Source organism: Hypanus sabinus, chromosome 1 (assembly GCF_030144855.1).
Source record: "Hypanus sabinus isolate sHypSab1 chromosome 1, sHypSab1.hap1, whole genome shotgun sequence".
In the NCBI taxonomy this organism is placed as follows: domain Eukaryota; kingdom Metazoa; phylum Chordata; class Chondrichthyes; order Myliobatiformes; family Dasyatidae; genus Hypanus; species Hypanus sabinus.
In genome coordinates, this window is record NC_082706.1 from 174,562,847 (window position 1) to 174,590,308 (window position 27,462).

The 27,462-nt window shown below is 39.6% G+C and overlaps 1 protein-coding gene across 6 annotated transcripts in view; it reads right to left on the reverse strand.

Annotated features, from left to right (window-relative positions):
- Positions 1 to 27,462, reverse strand: part of unm_hu7910 (un-named hu7910) — a 192,980-nt gene that overhangs the window by 7,600 nt on the left and 157,918 nt on the right. For all 6 annotated transcript variants that reach the window (XM_059981769.1, XM_059981779.1, XM_059981753.1 and 3 more), the window contains 9 exons: positions 26,227 to 26,318; positions 24,012 to 24,098; positions 22,963 to 23,113; positions 21,164 to 21,300; positions 19,036 to 19,134; positions 15,635 to 15,724; positions 14,785 to 14,922; positions 14,024 to 14,159; positions 8,862 to 8,953 (listed from right to left, as the gene is read on the reverse strand). In XM_059981769.1, coding sequence (XP_059837752.1) covers positions 8,862 to 8,953; positions 14,024 to 14,159; positions 14,785 to 14,922; positions 15,635 to 15,724; positions 19,036 to 19,134; positions 21,164 to 21,300; positions 22,963 to 23,113; positions 24,012 to 24,098; positions 26,227 to 26,318 — 1,022 coding nt within the window. The remainder of the gene's footprint in view (positions 1 to 8,861; positions 8,954 to 14,023; positions 14,160 to 14,784; positions 14,923 to 15,634; positions 15,725 to 19,035; positions 19,135 to 21,163; positions 21,301 to 22,962; positions 23,114 to 24,011; positions 24,099 to 26,226; positions 26,319 to 27,462) is intronic.

Here is a 27,462-nt window from a genome sequence, read left to right on the forward strand (position 1 = left end):
ATGCTATAAACACTACTGGTTCTTAAATAACCAGCTTTCAATTGTCAGATCTGTATTAGGGAAAGGCACAAAGACCCAGAGAAGTTCAGATCTCAACATAAAAGGCATGAAAATTGATGGAAAAACAGCAGTGAAAACAGGGCTTTTATTTGATGGTTTACACCATTTAGTATGCCCTAATCCATACTGTGAAATGCAGTTGCAGTTTCAGTCTCTCCCCAGTGGGGTATAAAGTACAATTTTAACATTTATAGATGCAATTAATTATTTAGAAACCTCTAATTACGGAATGTTATGTATTTCATGACTGAGAGTGGGAAGGGTGCAGGGAGAGGAGAATCATGGATGGGGAAGGGGAAGAGAAAGGGATGCACTGGATGGACATTCTGTAATGATCAATAAACCAAATGTTTGGAATCAAGTGACCTTGTCTGGTGTCTCAGGGCTGGGTGTGTCTGCACCTGCTGCCCCGGCACTCTTTCTCTGCCACCTGCACCAAACCCCTCCCGCGGGACCTTACCCTTACCATTCCCAACATCCTTTCCTCCCACTAGACTTACAAACTCACTCTACACTTCACATTCACAACTAGAGTACTGCGTAAAAGTCTTAGGCACCTTAGCTATTTATAATATGTCTAGGACTTTTGCACAGTAGGTAGAAACCTTAGGCTAATCAAATCTGAAATTTTGGCAGAACTGACAAAATTGATCAGCCAATTTATTAAGTAAATCAAAATATTTAAATACCATTCAGAAGTGAAGGAAATTAGGTTAGAGAATGGAGAATAAGCAAAGTGCTTGCAGCCAGCTGTTGAAGTTATGGAATAAGAAAACATGAAGCCTCTTTTCCTTGACATTTAACAACATAATATGCTCCCAAGAGAAGACCAGAAGGGTGGAAATCTGTAGTAGGTGATTATTTTCTTACTCATAAATCCCTTGTAATAAATATATCTATGATGGAATGATTAACCCATACCTGGATGAGTGCGACTGCAAGAAATTCAAATCTGATCATCATCAAATTAAATCCTGAGCTGGAGTTTGTATGTTCTCTCCATGACTTCACTGAGCTGTATCCCACATCCCAGATTGACTGGTAAGCCAATAAATGACCAGTTAGCACAGGTTAATGGCAAAAAGGGTGATGGCAATATGTGAGAAAGAATAAATTGCAGAAATATGAGGAATTAAGGAGAAAGAACATTGGACTAATTGGCTGGCCCCTTGCAAACTGGCATGGATCAGGTAGGGCAAATAGCAGTGTCTCGTGTTGTTATGAAGTATAAGAACAAAGTAGTCTGCTAATTGCTACTTCATTCACCACTTTAAACATCCACACCCTCTCCCACAGGCCCATTGGGCTATAATGTGCATTAATCTTTATGCTCTACCCAGCGATTTGGTAGGGTCAGTAGCTGACCAGTAACTGATACAAAATACAAGTTGGATAGAAATATTGCCTCCTTTAAGTTTTTTTCTACAAAGTATCTTGACATGATAATACACTGGCAATTTCCATTGTTGCTGGCTAAATATATTGGAACTTCCTTAGCAACAGCATAACGGGAGATCCTTCCTCAAGGGATTGCCACGGTCCAATAGAGAAACTTAACTGCTTCACCCTTAAGGGGAAATTAAGCTTAGATGTTACATGGCCAACCATGCCCACATTGAACAAGGCATTGCTAGATGCACACTGAAGCAGGTATATATTTGGTCAATTTTTAAAGAAAAATATGTATTGAAGAATGTAATGAGAAAAGTGTGGTGATTCTCCAGGGGATTAAAAAAACATGTACTGTAAATGCATATTTAACCTACGGACATTCCCACAGACTTAAAAATAGCTTTTGTCCCATAGTCGTTGCTAATCTACTTGCTGTTGGAGAAAAAAAAGAGATCACTTTTCAGTTAAAAAAAAGTCCATTCAGTGAAAATAAAGGTTTAATTATCATGATTTTTCCATAACAATCATTCTCAGCCATCTTTCTGTGACTTGGTATCTTTGTTCAAAAATGTCAAAAATTGAGCTGACCTAGGCATTCTATCGATTGATTTGCTTTTCAAATGAATCACTAAGTGCATCTTATTGATTCACAGACAAAGTACTAAATGGGAGAAGGTAGGGCAGGGTTATAGGTGAAAAGCATGCTATCAACCTCAAAACTACTTCAGGGATAGCAGTTCTAGTATGTACTGATTGATAACTGCTCACCCCAAGGTTAAGAATAGAGAAAAGCCTTTGACATGGGCCACTTCTTTTGTTCTCCTTTCCAATGTTCTAAACATATATAACTTTACTCATCAGTTAGCATTGCTAAGAATATATTAACTGGTCCCAGTGCTACTGTGCTGTATGCCACGTAAGGTAGAGCAATCTGTCAGTATTTCTCTCTGGACTTGCATGAATAGCTTGCTTTAATAAGTTGGCCAATTGACCTTTGCTGACCAAAGACCATTAATAAAATGTACAGCCAACTCCCAGGTTATGTAGGTGTTGTGTTCTCAGAAAGTAGCCAGTATTGTAATTTTCTGTTCCTTTAACCCCCCCCCCCCCCCCACATTGAAAGCAGAAGTGCTTTTCTACAAGGTATTTTCCCCCAGATTAAGCTATTTTACTGTCAATGTCAGAGTGACCCACCATTATTATTCAGGTGAATATTAGACTAAGAGGATTGTTGGGTGGGAGTAGGTGGGGGAGGGAGGAGGTACTACGCAAGGGACTTTACTTATGTGCAAAGCTCCTTCTTGTGCATATGCAAACATATGGACGTCAGTGTGTGTGTGTGTGTGTGCACGCGCGTGTGCCTGTGCATGAATTGATGGTCATGCAGCAGTGGGTGCAAAAAAAGTGGTGCAACAAGAGACATCTATCATGGGGAAAGTAAGATTGCTGGCAAATAAAATGGAGGAACTAGTAGTACTCACGAGGACACAGAATGAATACAGATAATGCAGCATTATATGTTTCACCGAGACATGGCTACACAAGCAAATCCCGGATTCCAGTGCTACTGTGAATGGGTTTTCAGTGCTTGTGAACAATAGGTGGTGTAATCCCAGTCACATTTCTGTGAAAGAGTGAATCTGCAGTCTGTACATCGAACTGCCTGCTGTGAGCTTGCATCCGTTTTATCTACTGCTTGAGTTCAGTCACGCCATTTTTTTCTTTGTCTACATTCCGCCTTCTCAACGCAGTGTGATGTCATATGCAGTACTATCACGAGACTCGAGACTCAACAGCCCAATATGTTCATTGCAGGATCGGGAGACTTTAACCGACAACCTTACCACCTTCAATCAGTTTGTCAAGTGTCATTCGAGAGAAAATAAAGCACTGCATCTCTTGTATGCAAATACTAAAGCTGCTTACAGCTCCAGAGCTCTCCCCCCACTTGGAAGATGAGATCACAACTTGGTTCTCGTTATGCCCTTGTATAAGCCCAAAGTACAGCAACAGCTAGCTACCACCAAGATAGTAAAGAAAAGGCCTCCAGAGGCCTTCGAGGCTTTTAAGGGCTGCTTTGAGGTTACTACTTGAACGTGCTTTGTAAACTATATGGGGAGGTCATTTCTGATTGCATCACTGGCTACATCAACTTCTGTGTGGAAACTGTAATACCGTCAAGGACTATTTGCTGCTTCCCCAATGGCAAACCATGGGTCACCAGTGATCTAAAGGTTCTTCTCAACCACAAGTAGAGAGCCTTTCGATCAGGAGACAGCAAGGAATTGAAACGTGTGTGGAGGGAGGTAAAGGAGAAGATCAAGGTGGCTAAAGAGGGAATCAGGAGAGCTGGAGAACAAGTTTGGGCAGAGTAGCACACAAGAAGAGTGGAGAGGCATGAAGAGCATCACTGGCTTCAATCGGCCTAGCTGTAGAGCCTTGGAATGCAGCTGTGAATGGCGAATGAGTTAAACAAGTTCTTCAATAGGTTTGACAATTGCTCTCCTGGTCACAACCCTCTCAGCACACCAACTGCTCCCTCAACACCAACACCTCCCCTCCTCCAGTTCAACATGCGGATGAACAACACAGGTTACCACTGTCTACATCCCCTCCTGGCCACGCACCTACCGTCCACATCTCCACATACCAACCGCTATTGTCCCAATCTTCACCTCCCCCAGCCCCCACCTTCCACCATCTCCCAGTCATTCTGGACTCACCTTCACTACTGAGCAGGTGAAAAGGGCTCTGAGGAAACTCAGACATGGCACAGCACTGGCACCGGATGTTGCGTACCGCAGGGACTTGAGGGAGTGTGCTGAGCAGCCGTGTGGGGATCTTCAGTGCATCTGTGCCTCAGCCTAGAAAGGGTCCCAGCTACGTGGAAAACATCATGTTTGGCTGTACCCAAGAAGGGCCAACTGAAAGACTTGAATGACCACCGTCCAGTGCCCTGACCTCACACTTCATGAAGACCCAAGAGAGGTTGGTCCTGGCTCACCTCTGACCCCTGGCCAGATCAGCCCTCGATCCCCTGCTGTTTGCCTACCAGCAGCACATTGGCATTGACGATGCTGTCAGCTACCTGCTGAACAGAGCCTACTCCCACTTGGATAATCAGGACAACACTGTGAGGATCATGTTTTTTTGATTTCTCAAGTGCCTTCAATACCATACAGCTCTCATTGCTGGGAGAAAAGCTTCATTCATTGCAGGTTGGCACTTCCACTGTATCCTGGATAATAGACTACCTGACTGGCAGACCACAGTTTATGAGGCTTAAAGCTGTATGACAGACATGGTTATAAGCAGCACAGGGGATTATATTGGCTTCCTGCTTACCCTGTATACCTTGGACTTTAGATACATCACCGAATCATGTCATCTGCAGAAATCTTCTGATGACTCAGTAATTGTTGGGTGTAAAAAGGTTGGGAGGATGAAAACAGGACCCTGCTGGAAGACTTTGTCAAATGGTGTAAACTGAATCATGTACAGCACAACATCAGGAAGACAAAGGAAATGGTGATGGACTTTAGGAAGACTAAGCCTGCACTGCTCCCTGTTACTATTGATGGTGAGGAGTGGATGTGGTGAGGATCTACAAGTACCTGGGAGTGTACCTGGAGCACCAACGCAGAGGCTGTGTACAAGAAGGGCCAGAGTTGTCTTTACTTCCTGAGGAGACTGAGGTCCTTTGGAGTATGTAGGCCTCTCCTTCAAATGTTCTACCAGTCTGCTGTCGCCAGTACAACCTTCTATGCGGTGGTGTGCTGGGACAATGGCATCAACACGGGTGATGCCAACAGGCTCAATACACTGATTGGAAAGGCAGGTTATGTTATAGGAGTCAAACTGGACACACTGGAGTCAATGGTAGAACAAAGGACCCTATGGAAAATCCTGGCAATTCTGGACAATGTTTCTCACCTCCGTATGCCACCTTGGCTGTTTAATTTACTAATTTTCTGGCCATCACTGGCCAACCAGTATTTCATCATGCTCCTGACATAGGCTTTGTAAACAGTGGAAAGGCCACTTACAAGGTTTACAAGGGTGTTAGTAATTTGCCAAAATCTGGAATCTCACCATCTGCAGTTGTGGAACAAGTGATCACCTCGTTATTCTACTCGTTCAATCCAACACGTAACCAGTACCTGTTAGTCATCAGATCACCAGTCCTGAAAGTTTCTACTGAAGTCCAGGCACGTTTGAATAAAGTTTTGTCTACATTGCAGAGATAGATAATAGGATCCTCCCAGGTGATTTAATTGTCTAAGTTGGGAAGAAATGCAATTTTCTAGCAAGAAATGATTGTCAAGTAGGGAAGAGAAAGTACACTGTTTCATCAAAGAGGAGCTCAAGGTATCAAGGCAGCTTGCCTGATCCAGGCTGCGGTATTAGTGTATTCTGTCAGCGTCAGGATGTTTCCTGTAGTGGAGGAGTCTAGGACAAGAGGGCACATCCTCAGGATATAGGGGCATTCACTTAAAACAGAGATGCGGAGAAATTTCTTTAGCCAGTAGCTGGTGAATTTGTGATATTTATTACTCAGGCAGCTGTGGAGGCCAGGTCGCTGGGCATATTTAAAGCAGAGCTTGATCAGTTCTTGATTGGACACGGCATCAAAGGTTACAGGGAGAAGGCTGGGGAGTGGGGCTGAGGTGGGGAAACAAGGATTAGCTACGATTGAATGGCAGAGCAGACTCGATGGGCCAAATGGCCTACTTCTGCTCCTGTGTCTTATGGAAATATATGATACATAAGTATAGAGAAAAAACTGAATTGCATTAAGTATATATATATGTCTATTAGATAGTTAAGTTAAAATAAGTATGCAAAATAACAGAAATAAAATAGTAGTGAAGTAGTATTTATGGGGTCAATGACCATTTAAAGATCAGATGACAAAGGGAAAGAAGTTGTTCCTGAAATGCTGAGTGTATGCCTTCAGGCTTTTGTACCTCCTTCCTCTGGTAAATGTGTGAAGAGGACATATCCTGGGTGGTGGGGATCCTTAACGATGGATGCTGCCTTCCTAAGGCACCACATCTTGAAGATGCCCATGATAGTGAAAATGCTGGTTCCCATGATAGAGTTGACTACTTTAATAAACCTCTGTAACTTATTTTGATCTTGTGCAGTAGCACCCCCTCCCCATACCAGATGGTGATCCAGCCAGCCAGAACGCTCTTCACGGTACATTTGTAGAAGTTTTTGAATGTTTTAGTTGACAAACTAAATCTCCTCAAAAACCTAATGAAATAGATCTGCTGTCTTGCCTTCCTTATACCTACATCAATAAATTGTGTTCAGGTTAGGTCCTAAGAGGTATGGGTCTTCATGCTACTGTGCCTCCTCCTTGATGGTGGTAACATGAAGAGGCCATTTCCTGGAAGGTGAGGGTCTTTAATGATGAATGCCAACTTTTTGAGGTACCACTTGTTGAAGATATCTCTAAAGGTAGGGAAGGTTGTGGTTGTGGTGGAGCTAGCTGAGTCTACAAACATATGCAGCCTCTTGTGATCTTGTGCATTGGAAGCTGCGATGCAACCAATTATCATGCTCACTGCTGTACATCTATAGACATTGCAAATTTCCCAACACCCCAGTGAAGTAGAGGCACTGGCATGCCTCCTTTATGATTGTAACAACGTGTTGGACCCAGGACAGATTCTAGGAGATGTTAACACCCAGGAACTTAAAGCTGCTCATCCTTTTCATCGTTGACTCCTCAATCAGGACTGATACATGTCCTTTCAACTTCCCCATCCTGAAGTCCACAATCAATTCTTTGGCCTTGTTGACATTGTGTGCAACACTAGTCTGAATAGAAGTGGTGAATTGCAACACCACTCAACCAGCTGATGTTTTTCACTCCTGTATGTCTCCTTGTTGCCATCTGAGATTTTACCAAGAACAATGGTGCCATCTGTGAATTTGAGCAGTGCTGAGCCACACAGTCATGAGTGTAGAGGGAGTGGAGCAGTGACCCACGCACGCATCCTTGCCATGTGCCTGTGTTGACTGTCAGCAAGAAAACGCTATTACCGATCCATATTGATTGTGGTCTCCCAGTAATGAAATTAAGGATCGAATTGCAGAGAGATATACAAAGGCACAAGTTTAGTAGTCTGATGATTAATCAAAATTCATCCATATTATTGTCTGATGATTAATCAAATATCATCTGCTGGGTAGTCCATGTTATCCACATGCTTTAACAACCTTTATTCCAAGCATCAATAAGACAAGAAATTACTAAGTGGACTGAAGGAATGATTCTCAAATGTCCATGCAGAAGTGTACTGCCCTAACTAACATATGGGAAACAGTGGCTCTTGCTCACTCTAAATGGAGAAGGAGAATTCCGGTGGCACTGAGAACCTACAGTTCATCTGATAGGTAGAAACCCATGATAAACGGGTTTCGAGAAGCAAAACGGCTCCCAAGTTCCTTGCCCACTCACCCTATCAAGCCCCTCTGAGGCCCACCTATGGCAGAGTGCAAATCTCAGGCTGGCCTCAGCCACCTAACAACTCATGAAGTGAGGTGGAAAAAAGTCACAATGACAACAAATACCTGATTTTTGCATTTGATTGTCAAATGTACAAATGCTATCTGACTAAATTCATGATTACAATAACTGTTTTTACTTTAAGATTCAAGCCACAAAAATATGCTGAAGGAAGTGTCAAAATTAATGCTGGATGCACAAGAATAAAACTACTAAGTGAGACTTGCCAATCGTTATTGGCTGATGTTACAAAAGATCAAAGGCATATTTTGGCATGGAACCAGTTTCAATCCCAGTAACCAAGCAATACAAAGAATCAGAGTTACCATCCTGATGCACAGTGAAAGCACATATGAAATGTAATTTCATTTGAGAATATTAAATTCAGCATATTAAAATTTACTTCTATTACAAGTAGTTAACATCGTGTGTTAAACTGACTAGATTCATCCTTCACGGAAAACACAGCATTCTAATTGATACATCCTAATTTTGTAGTTCTGCGGGGCCACTGCAGATTGAGTCACAGAAAAACTACGCAGCTTCTGTCTCTCATTTCATTTTACAATTGCAGGCTGATGCACTCTGGAGATCAAGGTAATTACTAATGTCATATGTGTCAAGATTCAGTTAGGATCTTAATGATTTGTTTCTACAGTGAATGACAGTTTAATTGATATGAGAGAACAGTGTAGTAAACATGATTTCAGAAAGCCATGGCTGGTCTGGTACATCTATGAGAATTGCAACCTAAAATTCATATTTGAATCATATCAAAATTTATTTGGAATAAAATAATTAAAGAGTTATGTTTGATGCCTTCCATAGCAATTCATACAGCATTACACACTGACTGTATATATTATTTCCACAATAGATTTTTACATACCTGTCCTCTTTTACACCCTGTCGTCTCAGGGAATCTCTCCAGCAAGGCACATGTTTTCGGAACCTGTTGACAGGAATTCTCAATTCTACGACCTAGGATGGAAAAGTAAAACATACATAATTAGGCAGTAAACACATTACAATAATTGATATGTCATAATTAATGCAAGATAAATTTTAAATCATATTTTTAGGTCAAACCATAATGGAAATTATACATCAGGGAAAACTATTATAAACACATAAAAATGGTTGTCTAGCACTTACTGCTTTTCCACAAATACTATTCGTTTTCACACACACCTGCTCAGAGCTCATAATTTTCTCATTGCAATTGAGAAAATGTGCACTCTCTTCAAAGTGCAAAGTAAACTTATCATCAAAGTATCTATAGAGTAAGTCACCATACAACTTAGATTCCTTTTCTTGTGGGCATTCGCAGTAGAACAAAGAAATACAATAGAATCAATGAAAAACTACACACAAAGACTGACAAGCTGCCAATACGCAAAATGAGACAAACTGTGTAAAGCTGCATAAAATGCAGCAAGAGGAGGGCATGAACTGCATGGTAGGGTTCCTTGGTGATTGATGCTGCTTTTCTGTGACAGCACTCCTTGTAGATATGCTCAATGGTGAGGAGAGCTTAACCTGTGATGGACTGGGCTGTCTCCACTATTTTTTATGCACTTTCCATTTAAGGACATTGGTGTTTCCTTACCAGACCGTGATGCAACTGGTCAGTAAGCTCTCCACTGGACATCTATAGAAGACTGTCAAAGTTTCAGATGACGCCTTCGCAAACTTGTTGTTTTCATTCCAGGTTGTGATCTTTTCCCGTTTGTTTCAGTATAAACATACTGACATATCAAGAATAGAAGAAGCTATTTTCACAGAATCACAGAAGGGTTACACAGCAGGAAAGGGGCCTTTTAGCACAGTGCATCCCTCACTAGCTCTACAAAAGAAGAATCAGCTCCCTCGTCCTCTTGCCATAGCCATGTTAATTCTTTCTTTCCGACATTCAGCCAGCTCCTATTTGATGCTGCTGCAACAGTGCCCCTGGCAGTACAATTCAGGCATTACCCACTCACTACTTGAAGTTTTCCTCATTTTATTTTGCTAACTACTTTTATTGTTTCCCCTGGTTGATCAGAACAGGTTTACTTTGCCTACTCTATCATTCATTATCATCTTTATGTGCCATGTTGTAAGAAAAATTTTGGCAAATTTTTCTCAGAAGTGGTTTGCCATTGCCTTCTTCTGGGCAGTGTCTTTACAAGGTGGGTGATCCCAGCCATTATCAATACTCAGAGATTGTCTGCCTGGTGTCAGTGGTCACATAACCAGGATTTGTGAAATGCACCAACTACTCATACAACCATTCACCACCTGCTCCCATGGCTTCACATGACCCTGATCAGGGGGGCTAAGCAGATGCTACACCTTGCCCAAGTGTGACCTGCAGGCTAGCGGAGGGAAGTAGCACCTTGGTAGAGACATATCTTCACTCCGCCACCCATATTCCATCATTATAGATGCTCCATCAGAAGCCCTTTTCTTTGTTCCAAAAGAAACACCCAATTCTCCAGTCTATCCACATCACTAAAGTCCCTAACCGTTGCAACCAATTTAAGCAATTTTAGTTGAACCTCTATAAAGACACCTTCCTGAGGTGTTGTACTCATAATTGGATGTTATACTGTGTGGCTGAATGAGGGCTTTATAAATGTTCACTGCAACTTTCTTGCTTTTGCACTCTTATCACTCTATAACATTTTCTCCACCTGCTCTATTACATACAATAAATCATACACATGCACCCCAGAATCTGCAATGCCTGTACCCCTCAGGTGTCAGGTCATTCCAAATTTTTTCATCCAGGGCTTAAAATAATTGAGTTAAGGATGAGGAGAATAAATCAATTTATTTTGTGGCTTCAAACAATCTGCTTTATGGACAGCAGGACGACAGCAGATGCAATCTCACCAGCACTTGGATCACTAGGACAACAGCTGTACCTATGTCATGCTACTATTATTGATAATGCTTAGCGTTCATAATAAAGTAATCAACATGCTCCAAAACTGGGCCTCTGTATCTCCCTCTGCAACTGGATCCTTGATTTCATCATTGAGAGACCACAGCCAGTGTAGATCAGAAATAACATCTCCTCCTTGCTGATATCAACACTGGAGCACCTCAAGGATGTGTGTTTATCCATTGCTTTACTCTCTCCATACCAACAACTGTGTGGTTAGGTACAGCTCAAACACCATCATTAAATTTGTTGGTGACACAATTGTTGTTGGCAGAATTTCAAATGGTGACGAGGAAGCATATTGAAGTGAGATAGATCAGCTGGTTGAGGGGTGTCACAACAACAATCTTGCACTCAAAGTCAGTAAGTCCAGGGGTTTGATTGCAGACTTCAGGAAGGGGAACTTCAGAGAACACACACTAGTCCTCATCGAGGAATCGGAAGTGGAAAGGGTGAGTCGTTTCAAGTTCCTGAGTGCCACCATCTCTGAAGATCCATTCTGAGCCCAACATATTGATACAATTACAAAAAAGACACACACTCAACATTTTAGGGACAGCTTCTTCCCTTCCCCGATCAGATTTCTGAATGGACAATGAAGCCATGCACACTACCTCAATATTTTTTCTTCTATTAAATTTTACTACATATGCCAGAGATATTAAACCTGACGGATTCCGAGCATAATCTGTTCCATTACCCTCACCAATTCCGAAAACTTTTAAACTGTATGACACTTCTGGTTAAAAAAATCAACATCTTTTTAATTGATTGTAGTCCTTTGTGTATACTTATTTGCATAATACACCTTTGATAATTAGTATTTTATGTTTCAAGCTTTCATACCTAATTCATTCAACTAACCTACTTTTCCACTGGGATAATTTTACCTCAGCAACAACAAAGACCTTACAGTTATATGCCTCAGATTCACTGAAAACCACCTCAGCGCATCTCTTTTCATGTAGGGGACCACCACAATCTGTAATTAAATGTTCAATGTCTGCATATTCACGTGCTGGGAGAGACATTGAACTTGGCAAAAGGCTACTTTAAGATTTACTATTCTGTCATCTGTAAAACAGGGTTTTATTATTTTTATTTTTTTTTTTAGTTGGGATACTGAATGGTAATACATCTTTTTTTCCACGTTATTTTACATAATATAAGAACATAAGAAATGGGAGCAGGAGTAGGCCATCTAGCCCATCCAGCCTGCTCCATCATTCAATAAGATCATGACTGATCTAACCATGAACTCATCTCCACCTACCTACCTTTTCCCCATAACCCTTAATTCCCCTACTAGGCAAAAATCTATCCAACCTTGTCTTAACTATATTTACTGAGGTAGCCTCCACTGCTTCATTGGGCAGTTAATTTTAACCACAAAAGTAACTGAAAGCTAAGTTCCTCACTATAATCAGCACTTGTGTAAATTATAAAATAACCTCAAAACTGTGAACATTTAAAGAATACATTTTAGATTAGTAATTCTAACAATACGGTGATTTTTTTTGACAGAACATGCAACCCAATGTTAACTGGACAGAAAAGGTAGGATAGGAAGAGTGAATGCTGGAAATAAACAGCAGATCCAACAGCATCCCTCGAGTGAGAAACTCTCACGGACCTTTCATCAAAGAAATGTTAGAAATGAATAATTCATTAACTTGCGGAGAAGGGGAGAATCATAGAGATAACAAATTGAATGTCTTGTGAGACATTCAAGGCGAGTCTGACTGACATGAGTGATGTTGGTGATGGCCGATGGAACGTGATGGAACTGAGGAGATTCACCTGGAGGCTTCGTAAAGAGATGGAGGTAGATGAAAACAGAGTAAAAAAAAACACTGCTGGAAACATAAAACTGGAGAAGCAGAGTACTACGGATACTGGAAATCTGGAAAGACAGGGAATGCTGGAAATACTCAGTTGGTCAACAGCGTCTATGGAGAAAGAAACAGCTTTAAACTTTCAACTTAATGATATTTAATCATAGCCGGACAATTCTGATGGAAAATGGAAGGGCTGGTTACCCAAGTTGTTGCATTCAAGGTTAAGTCCTGAGGGCTGCAAGTCTGAAGATGAGATGTTGCTCAACAAGGATGCACTGGACTTCATTGGAGAGAGTAAGAGGCCTAAGACAGAGAGATCTGAATGAGAGTGGGATGAAGAATTAAAGTTACAGGCAACTGGAAGCTTCAAGTCACCCATGAGGACAGAATGGAAACGCTTTGCAAAGTAGTAGACCGCAAGGCAGGACCACCATATTGTGACACAAAATCAAAAGAGGTGGATGAGTAAAGAGGGTAAGGGAATAGATTTCCTACAATGTTTACAGAGGTTCTTTATAACCCAAAATGCAAAATACCCTAAAAGAAAGGATTTGTTACTGAATCTGACAATGGTCAGTGGACCAGAGCAGTTAAGAAGAATGATAGAGGGACATCTGGCAAACAATAATTCAAATGATACCAGAGAAAACAAAATATCATTAAAAAACAGATCACTAAACTGGGGAAAAGCACTGCCTGGGAGGTCTGAGTAAAGTTGGGCATGTAAAATGGCCAGCAAAACTGGTAAAGAATGATGTGGAGCAACAATAGGAAACATTTGAAAACTGCTCAATAGAGTGAAACTAAAAATATTTCAATGACAGGAAAGTATCAAGAAAACATTCATGGGAATTCCTTGGATCAGTAAACACATATACTAAGCACAATGATGACAAGTACCATTAAGAATATTAAGGGAATTAGAAAAGGTTAAAAGGCAAGAAGGAACTATGAATTTACGTGATTAAGGATTACAAGAAGTAAAACATTTAATAGACAAATCAATAAAAAACAAAGCCGAGACAGGAGATGCACTATTATATAACAAAGAAAAATAGCAGAGCTAAGTTTTTATCCATAGTCCCATTTATTGTCTATTGAAAACTTATATGTTCAAGTCAACAAACTGGTTACTGGAGTAGCGTTAATCAATTTTTGCACTGATTAACTGGCCTTATTATTTTTTCATTTAATTGAAGATGTTGGTTTTACACATTTTAATATGATCAATATATTGAAATATCACACAGATGATATGGTGTTATCTTCACAATTAGATATTACCTTGCTGCCAAATTGTAAACTGGCCCCAGTCGCCTTTTTCCCTTAAGTTTTCATCTTCAGGTAAGAAAAGCCCTCTTTCTTTATCCATTACGGTCAGACCCTCTTCACGGATTAACTTCCAATTTCTCTCCAGGGTCTACAAAAAGTAAATACTATTTATGATCTCACAACTAAACACCATCATGGGCTGAATGGGCCATTACAACATTTTCTCAGCAGAAAAACAAAGACCAGAACTTTCAGTTGTCTCAAATAAATAATCCACATCATTCATCTAGAATAATCAGTGCAACACTTCGATCTAACAAGAGAAAGAATAATCTTAATGCAATGTCATGTGTGTAACTTCTTAGAACCTATAAACAAATTAGTTAGAAATACATGGCTATTTAAAAAAATTGCACTTTTATGCCACTTTCTACAACTTCAGGACTTTCAAGGCACTCCACAGCCAGTTACTGTTTACGTGGATTCATGACTACAGTCAATGACTATCAACATGGAATAATTAACGTCACTTAAATAACTAACGGTTCCCTTCTACATATTAGTTAATTGAATAGATAGTAGAAATGCAGGAAGTGTCTATTCCTGTATCAAAATTTCTGCCCAATGTCCAGGGATCTCCACAGCAAAATTAATATTGTATCCCAGTAAGAAACACACTAGAAAGTTCAACCTCATGATATGAGAGAAATGAACAGATGAATACAAAGTTGGCTTGACATATTATGTCAGACTTGATTAAGAAGTACACAAACCTTCACCAGTTCAGTATACCCCGTTTCCTTAGCTGTCCACCAAGGCTGAGCCTTAAGTCCATTCACATTGTACAGTGAACGCTGCCATACTGATGCAAAGTGACCCCTCTTGTGTCCCAGTTCATACCATGCGTGTGCCTGTAGATGAGATAAATTGGTAAAACTACTCTGTAAACCATACTATGATTTTCTCTCATTGACTGCTAACTCATTTCATATCTGCATTGATTGTGCTAAAGGAAATGCTACATTAAATTCTTATATTTTAAATTTCATATTTTAATGTTCCTTTATTTCACCAGTTATACTAGGTTCAATCACTTTGCAAGACAAATTAACAATCACTATAACATGATTTTAAAGTGAATTTGCTCTGTTAAAAGCATCAGAAAGGGACTTTTCCAATTGCTGTATTAGATTAGTTTTATTATCTGGAGAAAAGTAACCAATTAGCATTCATTAAGTTCTTCCTCTAAACAAACTGGTTGAAAGTCAGATTTTTTTTACAGTATCAGACATTACACCATTATAGATGGAAGAGAGGCAAAAAAAAAACAAAAAAAAGGAAGTACAAAGGACAAAGCAGAAAGTGCTGATATTAGAAAATCTAAGTTAGAGATATATTTGGGTGAGCTTTAACTGTACTTGGAAGGCGAGGATACTGTAATTGAAAAACCCATTGATTATTTTACGTCAAAGTCTCTTACAACAAAATTACTATGCAGAATTTCTATTGCTAGCTCAGTATTTATGAGATGTTACTTTGACATATATGCATCTTTGAAATGTCTTAAATGAATAAATTCTATTAATCTATTAATATAAAATGGTGGCTCGCCTATATATTCACCTCTTGATCACCCACTCTCTGTAATGCATCTCCCAAGTGGAAGTAAAAGCGTCCATCATCAGTGCCTGGGTCTCCAGACAATAATCCTTCCTGCAAAAACATGGTCACTGAGCAAGAAACACATTCCACAATACACAGATGATATACATTAGACGTTACACTAATTTTATTGTAAACTTTGAGTTTCCTGAATTAATCACTTCCAAACATGTAAAACTACTCAAACTCATGTCTGCCAGTCATATAAATTACGGCTGAGAGAGATTGTGGTTTACAATCATTCATGACATGAGAATTAAGTCTTATTCTCGATTTAATACAACAGCTTCACACAGGGTTTGAATTGCATTTTCCCTGTAATGAGGTGGTAATAAAACACTCCAAATGACAGAGCACCATCTAAATACTTCCTTCAATTTTAACTCAACTTAGTCTAAACAAGACACAAGAGTCTGCAGACGCTGGAGGAGCTCAGTGGGTCGAACAGGAAAGGGATTGTCAACATTTCAAGTCGAAATCCAACAGGTCCTCATGCAGGGTTTATCCTGAGACATGAACAATTCCTCTCCTCCCGCAGATACTGCTTGATTCACTGAGTTCTTCTTGCATGTGTAATTGAGAACAACCCTGTTTGTATTGAGCCTAATTTTGTATTGCTTTATGATGTAGGTGGAGGACATTCGGCTCATTCAATCCATGCTGTCTCTTAGAACAATTCCTGTCCCCTACATACTTCCAGGTTACCTATTTTCTCACAGAGTCCACACTGATCAGAATCGAACCTATTTATCTAACTGGTACCTGACTAAAGGCTAAATGGCTTTTCCTTATGACTGTCAACAAAAAAATACATGAAAGTGGATTGAATGGAACACAGGATTTTTCAAATATTCCACAAAAGCCTGTGAAAACAGCAACTGACTCAGTATGACATATGACAGACAGCTTTTATGGAATGAAATATTTTTTTTTACAACAGTTGCTTAAAAACAGTCAGCTGAACTGGACCTTCAGGTCTTCAAAACTTGAAACCCAAGCATTCAAACAAGTCAAAGGAATGAAAAGCAGGGGTTGACATTGAAATTACTGCTGGCATACCAGTGCAAATTAATGTCATAAAATTTGGTTGCCAGTGTTATTTACTGTACTGTCTACTCATCCAACATGAGGCAGTGTTGAAATACAGTGGATTCCAGTTAAATGGGCCATCTGTTAATTGGGGCAGTCACTTATTAGGGAACCACTCCTAAAGAACAAAAACTTATCAAGAAAATAGCCAGAATTTCTTTTGTTTAACTGGGACACTATGCTGCTTCGTTGGGACAGGACACCGTTGCCGAACAATTTCTAACTAGTGTCAGTCGTGGTTGTCACTTAGACGCTACACCGTACTTAGAGCAAACAAGGTTTTAAATAGCGTCAGGTGTGCGTGTTTGTGTTCTAAAAGCAGTGATTTCTGACACTGATATTTGTGAGAAATAAGCAGTAAGATTAGGTCTGTATCTAACTCCCATCAGTGTCTCTTTACCCTTCCAGTTTCTTAGGTTCACGAGGATGATTCCAGGAATGAACAGGTTAACAGGAGCGTTTGGCAGCTTTGGGCCTGTATTCACTGGAATTTAGAAGAATGCATGGGGATCTCATTGAAGCCTACCGAATGTTGAAAGGACTAAACAGGGTGGATGTGGAAAACGCAAACACGAGGAAATCTGCAGATGCTGGAAATTCAAGCAACACACACAAAATGCTGGTGGAACTCAGCAGGCCAGGCAGCGTCTATAGGAAGAAATACAGTTGACATTTTGGGCCAAGACACTTTGTCAGGACTAACTGAAAGAAAAGATAGTAAGAGAATTGAAAGCGGGAGGGGGAGGGGGAAATCTGAAATGATAGGAGAAGACAGGAGGGGGAGGGGTGAAGCTAAGAGCTGGAAAGGGATACACAGCTGGAGAAGGGAAAGGATCATGGGATGGGAGGCCTAAGGAGAAAGAAAGGGGGAGGGGAGCACCAGAGGGAGATGGAGAACAGGCAAGGAGTGATTGTGAGAGGGGCAGAGAGAAAAAAAGAGAGGGGGGGAGAGAGAAGGATCAATCAATCAATAAGGGATAGGGTAAGAAGGGGAGGAGGGGCATTAACGGAAGTTAGAGAAATCAATGTTCATGCCATTAGGTTGGAGGCTACTCAGACGGAATATAAGGCGTTGTTCCTTCAACCTGAGTGTGGCTTCATCTTGACAGTAGAGGAGGCCACGGATATCAGAATGGGAATGGGACGTGGAATTAAAATGTGTGACCACTGGCAGATCCTGCTTTCTCTGGCGGACAGAGTGTAGGTGTTCAGCAAAACAGTCTCCCAGTCTGCGTCGGGTCTCACCAGGATGTAGAGAAGATGTTTCCTGTGTTGGGGCTATTCAGAACAGGGCACAGCCTCAAACTTGAGGGGCAACATTTTAGAATGGAAGGAGGAATTTTTTATAACCAGAGTGTAGTAAATTTGTGGAATGCTTTACTACAATGCAGAGAAGGCAAAATCCGTGTGTATATTTAAGGTGCAAGTTGATCGTTGATCAAAGGTTATGGTAAGAAGGCAGGTGTATGGGGTTGAATGGGATCCGGGATCAGCCATGAAGGAATAACAGAGCAGACTCAATGGGCTGAATGGCTTAATTCTGCTTCCATGTCTTATGGTCTTAACTATTCAGAACCGTTTTGCTCACTGTGGTTTCAAACATTCAGGCTTGGAGATGCCAGAAACAGCCGGGAGAGAAAATGAAATGATTTCACAACCTCAAGAAGTCTGCTTCTACAAAAATTTTCAAGTTATTGACAATCATCTTGAATGTTTAGAAGGATGCAACAGTTCCTAACCAGCATCAGTCGTGTCACTTGCATGGCCATTAGACACCATACCGTGCTTAAAATGAACAGCTTTTAAATAGCATCAGTTGTATGCTTGTGTTACATTATTAATTTAGGCCGACTGATGCCAAGTTAAAAGCAGTGATTTTTGACACAACTTCATGCAGGAAAGCAATGAAAGCAGTCCATTATCTGCACTGATTTTGTTCATTTACAGTCAATCAAAAGAACATGACAGCATCCACTGGATTAATTCTTCTATTGATAACGATTAGGAACTATTACACAATTTAATGGTATTATGGTAATGCCGGCATTATTCTAATTCATTTAAACTACTTCCATGAAACTTCGACGAATTGGGGCAGCGACTTAATTGAGCCAAAATATACTGGTCCTGATGAGAGCTAATTAAGCAGAATCCACTGTGTATTTCACAGCCAGCTCTGTATTGCTATACTATCCTGAATTACTATATATCTGAACTTTGAATTACTGTAACATGCAACCTTGGATGAGTTAACCTAACAGGGTTGTGTTTACCTTGAGATACGGGATGCTCTCAGCTATCTGATTTGCAGCTTTGAGGATGAATCCGTAATGAACTTTAGCAAATCCATCATTTGGAGCCATGGCCAAAACCTGAAACATCGCACAGCTATTATTTCTTTACTCACCATCAGAAATTCTTTACTTTTTTGGTTAAAAGGGAAAAATAAGAGAGAACCATTTATTCAAGCAAATCACTTTGCTCGTTCCATTCATTCTAGTCAAATGTCTTTGCGTCTGATACCAAGTAATAAATTAAGGGGCCACATATTTTTGAAGAAGCGTCTGGTAAAATTTTTCTTCATTTGGGAAGGGAAGAGCCAACACCTCTTCATTGTCTTGTTCTATGTAAGTAACATAATAATACATTTCAATATTTATTGTTAAATTAAGCATTTGTAAAGAGCCTCAAGTTACTGTGGGAATTACACCCTCTTGGTAGACGATGAGTGTACAAGTTTGTGAGATGGTACACTATATCCACCATTTAACCAGGCTGTCTACATTCTCTTGAGGCAGGTCTTCAAGGTTCTTAGTTCCATACCTTAATGTTCCTTCTCTACTTTGAACATTCATGGGTCAGTGATTCCCAGGAATCATTGGGTTTATTGCATTTATACTTTGAGTACATTATTAAATCCTTTCCTTTGTCCACTTGGTAATCTTTTGCCATAACACAACTCAAAACCAAGGGTTTGATCTGGAAGTCTGGCATGATGTGTCTTCTCCAACATAGCCTAGTGTGACTAGGGTTTCAATACTAGAGATGTTGGCCTAGGTAGGAGAAGATAGGACGCTGGCTCATTTATCCTCCCAGGGAATTGAAAGACTTTGAAGACACATTGGTGTTATTTTCACTGTGCTTTGTAGTCCTTATCATTTAGATGGACAGGGATCAGTGCTGCCTCATGGTGTTTTGTTCCAGATCCTATTTTATATATACCTAATGTCTGTAATAGTGCAGCAGTGAATTACATCATCAATATCTGTTACTGCCCAAGAAATGACAGGTGGACCTCTTTATCCATGATACTTTACGAGTCTTTAATGTTGGAAGATGTTGTAGTGTAGAGAGGGCAGTTGTTACTGGACACTGATCCTGAGGACAATGAGTATAAGAACCATCTTCTCAATTGCTTAAGTGAAAGTGCAGTTGGTTGCTTGGTGCTCAACCTCTGAGCATGTACAAACACAAGCTTTCTCTGCACGCTACAGCATCTGGAGTGTAATCATTATAGATTGAATAGCAACCATGAGTTCTGAAGATCAGCTCCATAAAAGGGAATATTGTTGGAGATGAGGTTCAACAATATGGTGAGATATATTGGCAATGGCACAGTTTCACAACAAGCTCATAAGGTGATAATGATCCACTGCCTGTATCTTTACCAGACTTAACATTACATGTTTTTCTCAATTAAAGCATACACAAATTAACAGCCCACTAATATATACATTCCAGAGTTGGTCACAAGGCAATTGGTTACATTGCATAGATCATCACCACTGAGTTCAACACACTTTACAAAATTTGGTAAGAAAAATATCTGTGTTTCAATCAGCAACAACATTTCATTGTAGAACTATTGCAATATTTTACAGCACAGTTTCATTTTTCCAGAATTTAGGGTTTCTACAATGGTATGAAGGAACCTTTGTTTTTTCCTCATCTGTACAGCTTGCATTTCTAAAGGTGGGATTGATACCACTGTATCAATTACCCTTTAGCATCTTATCCACCAGCCATCTTACATATGTAAATATGAACAGTGAATAACAATTAAGAAATCAACTGAATTTAACCCTATGTTTTCCTTCCTACCCATGTATACACAGTATATTTCCACACACACTTCACCACTGCAGATCACAGGATGCAGCACTTGTATTAATGGGCAAGATAAGATTAGCAAAGAGAAACGATTAAACTTTATTCATAGGCAAAATGGCTTAGCTTTATGATTGGCGGTTATGAACCAAATGAAGCATTTGGGAGTACATAAACTCAAGAAGATGCTGTCTTTGAATATGAACTTCAAACATGGAAAAAGATATGCACTTTCCAAATGTAAAGCTTTGAAGATATTCTGACATCTTTCTACTATGTTTCTTGATGACGTACCTCTTCATACACTTTCTTGGCATTATTGTTGTCTCCCAATAATAGATAACTTACTCCAAGCTCATTTCTAATTGAGATATCATCTGGGTAAAGAGATACCAGCTTCTTAAGGGTCATCACAGAACGTTTAATGTGACCTGTATATATGCATACACAATAGAACAACGAATGACAAAAGTTAGCAACATGCACATCAGATCACTTTAAACAAACTTCATTGATACTACAGGCAAGAGTTAAAGCAACTGTTTAACAAAGTACCACTCTTCTCTCTCCTGGATCTGAAGACACAAACCTAGATCCTACCAGGGTAGCTGAAGAACATAAATTTAACAGATATTTCTGGAATAAAAGATTGACAACTAGTGATGGAATTATGTCCTTTATAAGGTGTTTAAATAGACACTTAAGTAAGGTGTACAAGGATATGATCCTAATGTGGGCAAACAGGCTAATGCAGATGGACGAACAGGTCAGCACTGAAATGACAGAACAGAGGGTCTGTTTCCATACTGTAAAACTCCATGACCTTGTGACTCTTCCAGTAGGGGTAATAGAGAAACAGACAGCTGGAAAAGGCAGAAAATTGGAGGCACAATTGGAGAGGGGGAGAGGGGGGAAGAGGGAGGGAGGGAGGAGAGAGAGAGATGGGGGGAGAGAGACGGGGAGAGGGAGGGGAGGCGAGAGAGAGGGGGGAGAGAGAGAGGGAGAAGGGGAGAGAGAATGGGGAAAGGGAGAGGTGGAGAGGGGGAGAGGGAAGCAGAGAGAGGGAGGGAGAGATGGGGAGAGAGAGAGAGGATGGAGTCATAATCAATCAAACAAACGGAGACACTGACATGGAGAGATCTATCATCTACAAATTTTACCTACTGCGTTTCTTAACCCCTTGCTCAGCTGGTTCCATCTGCCTATCATTCCCCACTTATGTGGGTCAACATCACCTTCCTTATTTATCAGATTCCACCATCTGCAGCTGCTATTTTCCTTATCTCTCTCTGCAGGCCACCCACCAGTCACTGTCTTCAGTGTCCACTACATCCTCCCCCACACCAACCTGCTCATCAAACCTATCCTCAAATGATTCCACCTATCACCCAGCAGCATACTAACCTTCTTCCCTCTATAATCTGGGTCTCAACCTGAATCACCAACTATCTCTCCACTGCAAGACAGGAGTGGTTGGTTGATGATTCAGGTCGACCCACTAAATTCTCCAGCCATTTTTATTTTTTTTCTCCATCCGCATCTCTTATGGTTCTCTTATCTAATACCATTGCTTCTATAAATTGTTTTTCCTTTTTTCCTTCCATCATCAAATTACATGACTTTATACGTTCATGCGTTACATTCACACTACATCGAAGGGATCTGATTGATTGTGGCGCTAGTGGCTCTTTGTCTTCAGTTAGTCTTCTGAACCAACTACTTTCCTGTAATTATTTTTCATGAACACTATGGAATGCTTGCAAGGACCAACCTTTTGTTATTCCTGAATTTGCAAAGCTCAGTATCTAGTAATAGCAGTTTCTGCATTTATAGATTTCATTACTTAAGCTACGCAATCTATATGACCTCTTTCCCTTGATACAACTCCATAGTTACCCTTGAAGTTTTACAAGGTTGTTCTGAATGCTATTTCCATTCCTGCCCTTCAACCACCTCATTTCACATTCTCTTATGTTTGACTCTTTTTCTTACTCTATGGCACTAATCTATGAGAGAGAGAAACAGCATGAAGCTTAATTAAATAATAGTATGATCAAGTTTCTATAACTAGGTAAGCTAGTTACACTCCTCACCAAGGAACTGTTGTCGGTTTGCCTGCCGCTTCAGTGCCAACTTCACCAGATCAGCGGTTGGATTTGGCATGTCAGCCACTTCTCCATAGGTACTGATTGCTCTTTGAAGGATCTCATTGCTTCGCATCTTCTCTGCCAAATCATCTTCTGACTACATAAAACCACATGAAACAATTAATATATACACAATTCAGTATTGAAGTTCAACTAACGGGCTCCTGGACCGGCTGCAGCGATGAATTGACTTCGTGGCTGTGGATGCATTTTCGTGAACTTAAGTTGAGTGCTAATTGTTTACTTTTTATTGTTTGCATGTTTTGTTCTTTTTTTCGCTGAATAGGTGTCCGACAGTCTTTTTTAAAAGGGTTTTATAGGGTTTCTTTAATTTTGTGGTTGTCTGCAAGAGGATGAATTGTATATAGTATACATACTTCGATAATAAATATACTTTGAGCTTCGAACAAGGCACTTACAAAACAGCAATGCTTATAAAAATGTTAATTTTCTGCAGTTCGTTTACACTGCACTAGATAGGAGGTGAGAGATAAATGTCAAGTACTTGGAAGACAGTCTTTGTACAATTTTCCTGATCCATTTTCATATTTGCTTTATAAAGATCTCCATTGACTTTTCCTCCAACATGTTGTTCATTAACATGCAGTACTCTTCAGCTACCAACAACAGTATAGTTTAGTTAATTAATAAAGGGCACAGAAATAATTGAAAAACATTGAATAAAATTATGGGTCTTTGCAACTACAAATAGTTCTTAAATTTTCACCATTTACAATACTAAACAAACTTTCAAATAAACTGCTGGTAAACAATAAGCCAACCCTTACCTAGCACACTGCACACTACACATATACACAATAGAATGGTGCAATATATACAATCATGTGGTGCTAAAGTTGGACTGGATCTCCCATTAAACTATGCTGATATAGAGAAGCATATGGTAAAAAAGGGCCAGGGTGGGTTCCTGTCAAGAATTTCACCTCTCTCACCGGATGAAAAGTACAGCACACTCAACCTCCTAGTGTACTTACCTGTGCTTTTCCATATTTAGCTCGAGGACTCTGGGGATATGCTTTGAGAAGTTCATTAAATGCCTGCAGTGCTTCTTCAGGTTTACCCTAAAGCATAAAGAGAAAGTTTTAATACTTGGAAACATTTGTACATCTTTGTAAACAAAAACAGTCCATTCCAAATGTTCATCAATGATAAGTTACCTGATATCAAATCTAATTTCTTTTTGCTAGCTTTAACTTGGGTACTTATATCCTAATTGATTTGACTCTTTGATTTCATCATTATCAAATATTATGAGCAATCCAAACTGAAGGCAAGATGGGCCATCCTCTTCAGCACCCAGAGATACCAAGTGGAGACCCATCACTGAATCTTTCTGAGGTCACCACCACAACAGAAGTCAATCTTCAGTTAGCTTGAATCATTGCATGTAATACCAAGAAACAGGTGGTCACACAAATGCATGACAAACCCCAGCCAACCAGCAACTGCCCTGTATGTCTACTTTCCATCAAGAGCAAAGTGGGGAAAGGCATTATTAACAGTGTTAATGATATGGCACATATTAACAATTAACATATTAACAGTGATTTCACCAGGATCATTCAGCTCTGGACCTACACACAATCCCAAATGTGAATGAAGAGCAAAAGAAGGAAGATGAGAGCTACTGTCCTCGTGATCAAGGCACCACTTGACAAGAGGGCAGCTCCAAAGGGCCCTGGATAAAAAAATCAGGTAACAGGACATAAGGGGAAATCTTTACACTGGCTGAAGTCATGTTCTGTACAAAGGACGATAAATGAGATGACTGGAGCTGCAGGAGTTAGGCAGACAATCTCTATATCCTATCTCCAAGAGGTGATGTCTCAAGAAGACAGAAACCATCATCGTGGACCACCATTATCCAGGCCAAGCCCTCTGCCATCAGGAGGTGGTACAGGAACCTGAAGACCCACAACTCAAGATGCCACAACAGATTCTTTCGAACTATCATCAGGTTCTTGAACTAACCTACCTCGACCTATATTTTATTTCCCTCTTAATTCCATGCGAACATTATGTTTATTTTGTTGTTTGCTTTGCACATGTGCAAGTTACTTATGATTTATGCTAACTTAAGTTTGCATTAACTTCTATTTGTTCTCATCACTGTGCCGCTGTTGCAAAAATCTAACGTTCCTGGCATTTACATCCCGCGAAACAATAAAATGATGACAATAAACTTGAATTCAAGCATCTTCAATTGCTTCATCAATGATGAGTGGAGATGTTTGCTGATGACTGAAGAATGTTCAGTTGCATTTACAACTCTACAGATTCTCACACTGCAGCAAAATCTGGAGGCATTTTGGCATAGACTTATGTAGTGAGTAAAATGTAAACTCTACCAAAATCCTTTCCTATTAAAAGAGGAGCTCAAAGTTAGGATATTCAGAGACGAGGGTGACAAATGTATCTGTTTCCACAGAAGAAAGCTTTTCACTGTACGAATAAAAAGAGAAAATGCTGGAAACACTCAAAAAGGTCAGAGAGAAATGGAAAGAAAGTTAACTTTCCAGGCCCAAGAACTTTAATCAGAAATGGAAAAGAGAGGAAACAAGTTAGGACTGAGATGCCTCTTTTGGTTATCCACTGGTCATGAAGTCCTGTAGCAGGTCACTGACTCCCTAAAGAGAAGGTCTGTCATGAAAATGGCAATCTTTTCATTTGAATGCATTTGCGAACTTTGTGAGAAAAGATAAAAACAGTTAACAGCTTTACTTATTTTACTTTTACTATTTAACTTCTAATAACAAATTGGAAATGTTAAAAATAAAATAGGTAAAATAGAATAGTAAAATAAAATAATTGTTACTTAAAAAAAAATTAATCTTTTTGAATTATTTACATCTAAACATGCTCTGCTTAGATTATTGCTGTGAATTGCAGAACTGTAAATGGTGGAGGTTTCTCAAGAACCTTGAGAGTAATTAGCAGCCACAATTTCTGGAGTTGAAACATTAATTATGATCATCAGCATATGATTATTCTCTAAGTTATTCAAATGCTAAAGATCACGATCACTGTGGTGGATAATCTTTATAAAAGCTACTTCACACCAGGAAATCCTGTTAAGTTTAAGCATTTGAAAGTATTATTGCACTTAACAATGTATTATTTGGTATTGTCAAAATTTGCAGAATTTTCTGAAGCAGAATCACAGGTAAGATACTGAATTTTATAGCTCACCTTTTTTCGCAGTTTTTCAGCAGCATCCAATTCAGGTTTAATGGTCTTGTCAAACTTATTCAAGAGTTTTGGTTTCTTCTTCTTAGCTGGAACTAATAGAACAACCACCATTAGCCATATGATACAAGTATTCCAAAAGGTAAACAATACAGCTCTCATAAGTAGTTACAAATTTCGATAGAGTCCTACTGATCTCCTGATTTTATTCAGATTCTCAATTTCTGTTTATGCTTTTCTCTGGTATTTTCCAATAATCCCAATCCTGAATTATACTACGGCAATCTCCATGCAAATTTAGGGTCCATATTACAGTTCAATACAAATCAAAAAAGAGCCATTTGGCCTTTCATGAATATGCTGGCTTTTTAAGAGATTTTCATTATTTCCACTTGACAATCATGTTGCCACAGTTTTTAACCAATTATTCAATTACATAACCTGTTCTCTTTTGAAAGCAACAATTGGGTATCACTGAGCATAATTCATGCTGATACAATTGTATTTCTATGTTATATGACTGTCTTGTACATACTATTTATCACAAATCCCTCTAAATTCCATATTGCACATTTAGATGGAGACGTAACATAAAGATTTTTACTCCTCATGCATATGAAGAATGTAAGTAATAAAGTCAATTAAATTCAATTCATTCTATAGCTGTCATTGAAGGCATATCCCAACTCAGAACATTCACTGCACTCAAAACTGTACTCATCTCACCAACACACACAAAATGCTGGTGGAACACAGCAGGCCAGGCAGCATCGACAGGGAGAAGCGCTGCCGACGTTTCGGGCCGAGACCCTTCGTCTCACCAAGTTAGTTTAATTTTGTACAATGGGTTACAAAGCTGCTACCACTAGAAACACAAGTTCTTGTTTACCTTAGCAAAGCGATTCATGATTTGGAACATCTTTTGAAATCTCTCACCTCCTCTGTTCTAGCGGAAACACCAACATCCCCAAACTTACCATATTTTGCATTCCTGGTATCATTTCAAAAACAAAGTTTCTGTATCCTCTCCTTTAACTTTTCTGACGTGTGATGGCCATCAATAAGGGTGAGGTGTAAGGAGGAGATGACGACAAACGATTTCAAAAGATTTGGCATAACTTTGTTGTAGCACTCTGTGCCTAAGATCCTGAGCTTTACTTTATATGAAAAGCATTCTCAACTTGACCCATCATCTTTAGAAATGTCTGCACTTGACATGTTTTATCATTGCATTATCTT